The sequence below is a fragment of the Meles meles genome, chromosome 8 (assembly GCF_922984935.1).
Source record: "Meles meles chromosome 8, mMelMel3.1 paternal haplotype, whole genome shotgun sequence".
Classification (NCBI taxonomy): Eukaryota; Metazoa; Chordata; class Mammalia; order Carnivora; family Mustelidae; genus Meles; species Meles meles.
The window spans coordinates 103,949,582-103,958,286 of NC_060073.1; the positions used below are offsets into that span (position 1 = coordinate 103,949,582).

The 8,705-nt window shown below is 55.5% G+C and overlaps 1 protein-coding gene across 2 annotated transcripts in view; it reads right to left on the minus strand.

The window, feature by feature from the left end:
- POU2F3 (POU class 2 homeobox 3) overlaps positions 1–8,705 on the minus strand; it is an 82,066-nt gene extending 73,361 nt beyond the window's left edge. Inside the window, exon 1 of one of the 2 annotated variants that reach the window (XM_046014178.1) lies at positions 8,508–8,705. In XM_046014178.1, coding sequence (XP_045870134.1) covers positions 8,508–8,577 — 70 coding nt within the window. In that variant the 5' untranslated portion in view covers positions 8,578–8,705. Of the gene's footprint in view, positions 1–3,893; positions 4,073–8,507 lie in introns of those variants that run through there. The other variant, XM_046014179.1, reaches the window with a different exon arrangement.

The following is an 8,705-nucleotide window of genomic DNA, read 5'->3' on the forward strand; positions in this document are numbered from 1 at the left end:
TGAATTAGCTTTAAAGGTACTCCTGATCGTGTCTAAAACTGACTTTTGAAGGGGGGGCAAAGGCCCATACTCTGCCAGGACATCTTCTCCTTTGATCTACCCATTATGGGAGTGACTTGGTGACACTTTGGGATTGGACAGGGATTGGAGCCTGGATGGCGGGGCGGGCTGAGATGATGTACAGAAGATTTTCCTAAGTCCCACAGGATGCTAAGAGACTAAGAACCAGTTCTTGTGGGTAGGAGGCTGAGGCCGATGGGTGGGACGAACTCTTGGGTCTCAGCCTGAAAATGGGCCAACACCGAAACTCCCTGAGACGCCATAGCCCTTTGCCTGTCTGACGGCACTTGCCAGGGGTGAATGAGGGAGGTGTGGGGTGGGGCTCGTCTTCTCGGCTCTTCTTATCTCGACAGGCAGGTGACTGAGTAGGCTTCTTGCCCTCACTCCCTTCCCTGGGGAGGCTCAGCTGCTCTGCGTAAGATTCCAGATTCCAGACACAGACCCTCACGTGCGTCCCCCGCACCAGTACACTCTGAAGCTGGGACAAGACACCGGCTGCTGGCCTAGCCCTCCCTGTGCTTTGGCTTGACCCACAGCTGCCCCTCTTCACACATCCATGAACCAGGATGTGTGTGTGAGGCTGAAGGAGCAAGGTCCGAGGCTTCCCCAGGCTGCAGAGAGAGTGTCCACATTGTACTGAACGCCCAGGTCCCCGCTATGCTGGGGGGGTGGGGAGCAGAAAGCCTACCCTGCTCTCTCCTATTGTCCATCCTCATCTCTCTGAAGGGGCTGGAGCTGCCTCCTGACTCCCTCCCTTCCTCACAGACTCACCAGTGGGGGCACTTCTACCAGAAGGAAACCATGGGGCCCACCAGTCCTCCTCCTGAGCTAGTCGTGACTCCAACTGTCTCCTGGAATAGACTTCTGTAACTTCTTCAAGATGGAGCCACTGCCTCTCACAATGAGGCCTTCCAACCTGAACTGTATTCCCGAGCTGTAACTGGTATTAGTCTGTGAGACTTGATCCCCACCTGGATAGGCAACAGCTCACAGTGAGGAGAAAGACAGAAAAAGAGATGCCCTGAGGCCAACCAGGTGTTCCCCTCCGGCCAGATTCCCACTGTTTCCCTCTGTTTTCCTCTTTTCTCCCTCCCCAGCTGTCTGTCTGACTCTTGTCTACCCCTCTGCCTGTTTTTGACCTGGGAGTAGGGAGGCCCCCCCACACCTTGGCTGGGGTGCCCCCGTGTCTGGTGACCTCATGCCTGCTCAGGTGTTCATGCTCCTGGAGAGAAATGCTCTATAAAGTACAAAGTGCTCAGACCCCAGGCCGACCTGAATCACGGTTTGCACCCAGGTCATCTGCGTACCCGAGTGTGGGACCCAGTGAGAACCTGTGCCCTATTTCATGTACTCTCGCTCCCCCTCTTTCCCTCACACAAACTGTTCCAGTAAAATCAGTGGAGGAGGAGTCCCCAAGGGCCCAGGACTGGAAATTCACAGGTAAAGTGCTGTTTGTGAGGAAACAGCAGGACACAGAATTACTGTGTGTGAGGCGAGGAAGGGGGAGATAAGACTCAGAGGAGACTAAATTTCTACCGAGAGGATCCTGGACTGAGGTTCCTCCAGAGAGGAACCTGTAATGAGACACTCCACAGAGGGACCCTCCCTCACAGACCCCATGGCAGGGGCCACACTGAAAGACCCCACAGGATGACCTCAGACCGAAAAGCCCAAGAAGACCTAGCAAGGAAAGCCCTCAAGTGGAGACCCCGTTAGAGATTCACAGAAAGTCCCAAGCCGAGAGATCCCTCTGAGGTGCCACCAAAGGGGAACCAGACACCACGGAGGGGCCGAGACTGAGAGGGCTCTCGGGGTGGTGCGGGCAGACTAAAGAAGTGGGCTGGGGAAGGGCAGCAAGTGAATGTAGTCGAGTGAGTCAGGTAACCCACCCAAGGTAGATGGGAACCCTCCCTTGGGTTTAGCTCCTAGCCCCTGCCTCCAGGAGACGGTGAGGGAGGTGTCAGCCTGGAGTTTCCTCCAAGGCCAGGGTGTGGGGGGCTTGGCCTCTGGATGCTCTCCTCTCTGCCAGATCCTCTTAGCCCCTAGGCATTTCCCTGCTGGGTCCCAGCTGTCCCACCTCCTCCCACTTCCCCCAGAGTGGGAGCCTCCCATAGACAATGAGGTGGAAACCCCCTAGGAAGTCTCTGATCTTGTCCCTAAAGAACTTCCTGCCCAGGGCCCACCTTTCTGAGGTCTTGCTCCCCCTCCAGCCTAGGCCTTCTTGATGGGAAGTAAAGTGGGGAGAGAAGGGAACAGCCCTCAGGAACGCCCAGCTCCATGTTGGTGCCACAGGGCTTGGAAACAGGCTTTCTCCGGATATTGGATGACACCCAGTTGGATGCTTCCTTTGGCCTCCCTTGGCCCTTTCTGGCATGTCCTGGCACCTGGAGATCCACACAGAGTCAACATCTCTCTGTGAGCCTGACTGTCATTCAGCCCTGTCAGGCCCGTGTTTGGGGAACTGGAGACCCTGGGGCTCCCTATACACCTGTTGCTGCCTGTTTTGGGGACTGCTGGGCGCCAGGAAGGGCCAAAGCGTCCAGATGGCTCTGGTTCCTTGCGGTGGGTCAGGAAAACTGCCTTTCCTCACTCTTCCTCCCTATTCTTCCAGAAAGGAGCCCAGGTACAAAATTCCCATCAACAGCCCTGAAATCCTAAATAAAAGTTATGTGGTGCTACCCTCCCACTCTGAGAAGCAACTTGCTCCTTTGAATGGCCAAATCAGTTGTAGCCTTGCGCACCTTGTGTCTGTTCCCCACCCAGACGTCTAAGAGGCCCACCCTAACACCAAGCGTGACCATTCAGGATGAGCAGCTCCTGTCTTAGCCTGCTGTGGAAGGATGGATCAGCAGGGTGAGTGGAGGGGACGTGGTTCACACCATGCCCACACACCATGCACACAGGGGCAACCGACTCCTGGAAAAGCATTTGCATCCCCTAGCTTCCTTCCCCTGAAGAAAGGGGCGTTTAGTATCTGAATCCATGGGACATGGAACACAGAGGGTGTACCTCTCACCATCCCCACTGAGACACAGAAATGGAAGCACCTATCCCATAGTCTCATGGGTCCATGTGTCTGGCTGCTTCTCCTTTGGGGTCCCGCAGGGCTCCTGACCCACACCTGCACACGGATTCCCCAGCACGAAGCCTACAGAACTGCTGATAACCACAGAGCCTGTGGGTAGGCACTCATTCACACATGGGGTCTGCTCTACCTCCCCCCCCCCCCCCCACACACATGAGGACAGTAGACTCACCTCTGATACACAGGGACACACGTTTCCACAAGCCCTAATCAATACACTGCACCTGCCCCAGGTGTGTCTCCGCAATTGCCAGGCCCCACTCGCTTCTCCTAGTGCCCCACTACACCTTACAAATGCCCACTCTGGCTCCACTTCACATAAAGGACCGAGACACAAAACACGTAACATGTGGATACAAGTATTTTCCTCACTTATGCACTCCCAGGTCCACACCCCTGGCTGAGTGAGCGAGCCACCCTTCTGCGATCAGTGAACAGAGCAACTTCAGCCAGACTGCAACAGCTCAGCATACCCAAGTCCCACACAGTCTGCCACTCTTCAGATCCGAGGCTTCAGAAGCCCTCCCACCCTTCACCCCCCTAGTCCCCACTTCCATTCTTTCCAGGGTCCCCCCCCCCATCCACCTACCCACATCGCTGGCCCCTGGGTGACCCGCTATCCACACTGCCCTCTCCTGGTCGCTGGGGAAGAAGACCCCCCCCAGAACGATGCCCCTCTCCCTCGCCTCCTTCGCCCCCTTCGCCCCTTCTCTGTCACCTGTCAGCGCTCACTCCCTCCGCCCCTCACCTGTGTGCATGGGTTCCAGATTCACCATCCTGCCCCAGCCGGGGCCAAAGCCAGCGCCCCCCCAGGCCCCTCGCGACTGCCCCAGCCGGGCCCCCTGGAAATCCAGGGTCTCCTTCCTCCCGCCCCCGGCCGCCGCCGCCGCCGTGGAAGCCGCTGCCGGGGCCGTCGCCGCCGCTGTCGCGCGCTCCGCTGCTCCCGCCCGGGCAGCGCTCTGCACGGCCAGGATTGCCACACTCCCCAGGTGAGCACGCGGCGCGGGGCGGGGGCCGCCGGCCACGCCCCCTGGCAGGGCCCCCGCGCCTGGCCCCGGGCCCATGCAAACCAGTGATTTGCATACGCAGAGCTGGGGACCTGGGGAGGGGGACAAGGGCTGCTGCTGGGGCGGGTCCCGCAGACCCTGCGGAACACCTGTCTGCCCTAACCTGGCCTTGCAGCCTCTCCCGACCCACGCGCCCACAGCGCCCCAGACTCCTGGTCCAGCTCGCCCTTTTTAGGAACCCTTGATGGGACTATCCAGCTGGGGCCTGAGCTGCTCTCTGGACAGACTCCCAAAGGGTAAGTGCTGCAAGGAGTCTAGAGTGTTTAGGAAAGCCGTGGGGGTGTTTTGGAAAGAATCCGGCTTTGTCCTCTTGCCGGCTTACGAGCTGTGTGACAAGAGCCAAGGCTTTTCACCTTCCTGCACTCAGTTTACTCATCTGTAAAAAGGGGCGGGTGCTCGTCCTAACCCGAATCTATCCACATGCAGTTTAGCAGGTGGCCAAACCCCCGCCCCCCCAGCCCCCCACAGGTGCTCACAACATCCTAGGAACTAGATGGGGCCCAGCGTATTATCCCACTTTCCGGGTGAAGACATTGTCCCCTGCCTGTCCTCCAGGTCCCGGGTGGCTCTGAGATTCTCTGAGAAGATGATGTGAACATTATTTACCAGGGTCAGGGATTGTGGGGACAGCCACCTGCCTCATCTACAGAGCTGGGAAGGGACTTGCCAAAGGCATACCATTTCCTAGTGCTGGAGGCTGACTCAGTCAGTTCTCTGGACTCTCCCTCCAGTGCTCTTTGTAGCACCCAGCAAAGACTCATCATCTCAGTTCTCCCGACCCTTCTCTTCCGTTCTTTAAGTCCCAGGAAGTGGTGCCAAGGCCAAGGGACCACCTGTCTGTAAGCCCAGAGAGCCATGGGCTGACAGGAGCACAGGACCTTGTCCTCCTTTCCAGATAGGTGTCCCTACTGACCTATGTTCATCTTCATCTCAAGGACTCTTTCCTGCTCAGAGCAGGTCCTGAGCTTTTCTGCCTCTCTGCCTTATTCATGGCGTTCTTTCCATTTGATACATTACCCACATCCACCCCAATGACCCCTCTTATACTATCCAGCATTTACTGAGCTCTCCGCTCTGTGCCAGGCACTGTGCTAAGCAATGCTTTAAAGGCTTCCGATCTTGTCTAGTCCTCATAACAACTCGTAAATGGGACTCTTATTTCTTCCATTTAACAGGTGGGTAAGATGAGGCTTAGAGAGTGGAACTTGCCCAGGGTTGCACAGCCAGTAAGAACCAGGGCTCCTGATCTGAAACACTGCCTGCTACTCCTTAGCACAGTTCAAATGCCCCCTCCGTTCTGAACTTGGAAGTGATCTGATCTTTGACTAAATTAGCATAACACTTCAGTGTGCTTCATAGCCCTTGTGGCAGGTTCTGTGGGGCTTTTCTTGTCCTCCTTCCAGGTCCTTAACTAATTGGCTCCCGTCCCCTTTCCCGGCTCCACCCCCCTCCCCCTGCATTGAGCACAGGGACACACAGGATTAGGGAGGACTCTGTGGGTGCCGCAGAGGCCGTGGAGGGGTAGGAGCTGCCCAGTAAGTACCTGTTCAGGTTCATACAAACCACCCTCCCCATCACATCATCTTCTCTTCTTCCCATTCTTGGCAAGAGAGAGGAGGACTTTCTTCCTGATTCTTAGGCTGGGGGAAGAGATCAGTAAAGGCTTCTCGGAGACCTCCTGAACCCAGGGACCCCTGTCAGGGCACCTCTAACCTGTCCCTTCTTTCCATCCTCTTCTCCCTCCTTTCCCTTCCTTCCTCCACTCCAGGTCTGGCTCCTTCCCGGAGGTCTCTTTCTTATCTACAACTGTATTTCGCCTGCCAAGCTAGAGAAATGCCTGCCCATAGTTTATATACCCCCGTGTGCTTGTGATCTCCATATGTCAATTTGCATAACATCTGTGTGGCTGGGTACGCAATGGTCTGATTCTCTGACCACCGCATCTGGGACCTGCTGTTTCTCTTTTCATGTGCAGAATACCTTTCTTCTCTGGCCTTTGGCTTTCCAGAAGCCCGGGGTTTGGAGGGTGGGGATGCGGCGGCGGCGGCGGTGGTAGCATGTGACTTACGGTTTCCAAGGATCTTCTAGCTCAAGCAGGCTGGGGTTCTGGGGCCCTGGGGATGAGGTGGGGCGAAGCTTTTGCAGATGGCAAACCATAGAGGCAGAGGTGGGACCTTGAAGGTTCACATTTGGAAGAACAGCTTTGGATTCCAGACCAGGTGGGAGGAGGGGAGGGTGAGGGGGTGGGGGTGGGGAGAGGGTGACAGACATTACCTCATCTTCATCCCTGGACTCATTCATTCAATAAATATTGAGTGCTTCCTACCTGCCAAGAGAGGTGCTGTGCACTGGGCACGCACCTTATTTACTGAGCACACCTTTAGAAGGAAGACATGACTTTGAGACTCCTTTTATAGCTGACGGTCAGGGAAATTAATGCAGCTAGTCGATGGCCGAGTTAGGGTTTAGAACAGGTCTGCCTGACTCTGAAGCTGGCGCTTTTATTTTTTTCATTTTTAAAAATTTTATTTATTTACTTGAGAGAGAGACAGAGATAGCGACAGAAATAGCTAGAGAGAGCACAAGTGGAGAGGAGAGGGAGAAGTAGGCTCCCTGTTGAGCAGGGAGAGGGCTCGGACTCACCCCGGGGGTCATGACCTGTGCTGAATGTGGACGCTTTAACCCACTGAGCCACCCAGGTGCCCTTAAAGCTAGCACTTTTAATCCTACCCTCCAGGGTCTGTGCTGGAGCCTCCCCTTTTCTTCTGGGATCATGTCATTCCAGGTGAAAGGAATCTAGACTATCATTCATAGGAGGAACCCAGGGCCACGGTGGGGGGGGGGGGGCGAGGGGCGTGGAACTTGCCCAGGGTTCCGGAGCAAGTGGACAAGTCACCACAGAGCTGAGACCCTTCTGTTCTCTCTGCTCCTCCTTCATCTGGTCCTCCAGAGTCTTAGCAGGATGGGTGGGTTTGTGACAGGCAAATATGGGGCAAGGGGCAAAGCTGGGCAATCTCTCTTCCTTCCCTCTTGGACTTGCTTGATGATCGTTTCAGTGAGATGAACTGAATGGGAGTGCAGGAGACCTCTTTATCCCTCCCTCTTTCCTAGAACTCAGAATTTCCACGAAACCAGCTTTTGAGTTCTGGGCAGATGGGAGATCCTGGGGAAGGGGAAGGTGCCAGCCCTCTGGACCTGATACTCCCTGTTCTTGTTTGGCTTGGGAAAGGAAAAGCTGTGGGGAAGAGAAGAGAGATAGGATGTTGCCTGGAGGTCAGAAAACGAACAGAGAAAGAAAGGAAAAAAGAAGCGAGGACAGGAAATTTCATTGCCTTTGGACATCATAAGAGGTGCATGCAAATGGAATGCAAATGAAATGCAAATGAGAACTCCCTGCTTCCCTCACCACCACCCTTTCTCAACAGCTGGAGGACTTTTCCAGAGAGTAGCCAAAACTTTACTCCAGGATCATGTAGTCCCCAAACTGTGATCAACGCTGACTCTATCTCAGGTCCTCCTGGTCTTCCTGGGTTGACATCTGATCCCCTCGGAGGTCACTAGCTCTCGAGGCCCTATTTCTACTTGAGCATGCCCTCCGCTGCTTTTGCTTCCAGAACAGAAGGTTCCAGGAGCCAGCCTCCCCTTTCAGACACATTGCTGGGTGCACTATCTCCCACTGAGAGAAGGTGTTTTGGGGAGGGAGGTGAGCCCCCTGTCCCCTTCTCCGCCTCGACAAAGAGAAGTGGCCTTCTTGGCCGTGGGCCCTGTTGCTCACTCTCATTTCCTGTCATGTCAGCTGGATTGAGTTGTCAGGGCTGGGAGAAGGGTGGAGAGCCAGGCGTCCTGGAAGGCCACCAAACAACAAGTCCCTTCTAGCTCCTTCTGTCTGCCAGATGGGCTGCAGGGCCCAGAGCGTGGGGGTACGGGGTGGGGGTCAGCTCCCTGCCTTGAGGCAACCACAGGGAATGGAATGATACCAGCTCAGGCTTCCCAAAAGAGCAGATGGAAGGTAGTAGAGGCCAAGAAGAACTTGCAGGCCTCTTTTAAAATCACCCCTCAGAGGCAATCTGATGTCTCCATTGCCAGGAGGAGTATTGCAGGATGGGGCGGGGGTAGTGTCAGTTGACAAAGTGAGAGATGCTCTGGGAACCAGGATAAAGCCACTGTTTCTGGGGAGTGGACCGGAGAGGGCAAGGGAGTCAGGACCCTGAGCTACTCCCTGCCGCCATATCCCCAATGCCGAGTCCCCAGCCCGAGACATGCTCTCCCCACCCCTACAGCCAGCCTTCACTCACCTCTACAGGGAGGAGCGCACACAAACTCACAGCCCACTTGCACTTGAAGGTTCTGAAAAATAGTAATCATACGGATTTGATTTTAAAACAGCGTAACAACTGTCTTGCAATGAGCTTTTCTGGTCTTGGGGACTGCATTGGGCCTGGGTCTGCCACTGTGATGACACCTTCAGCAGAACCCTGCCTCTCAGTCCTTTC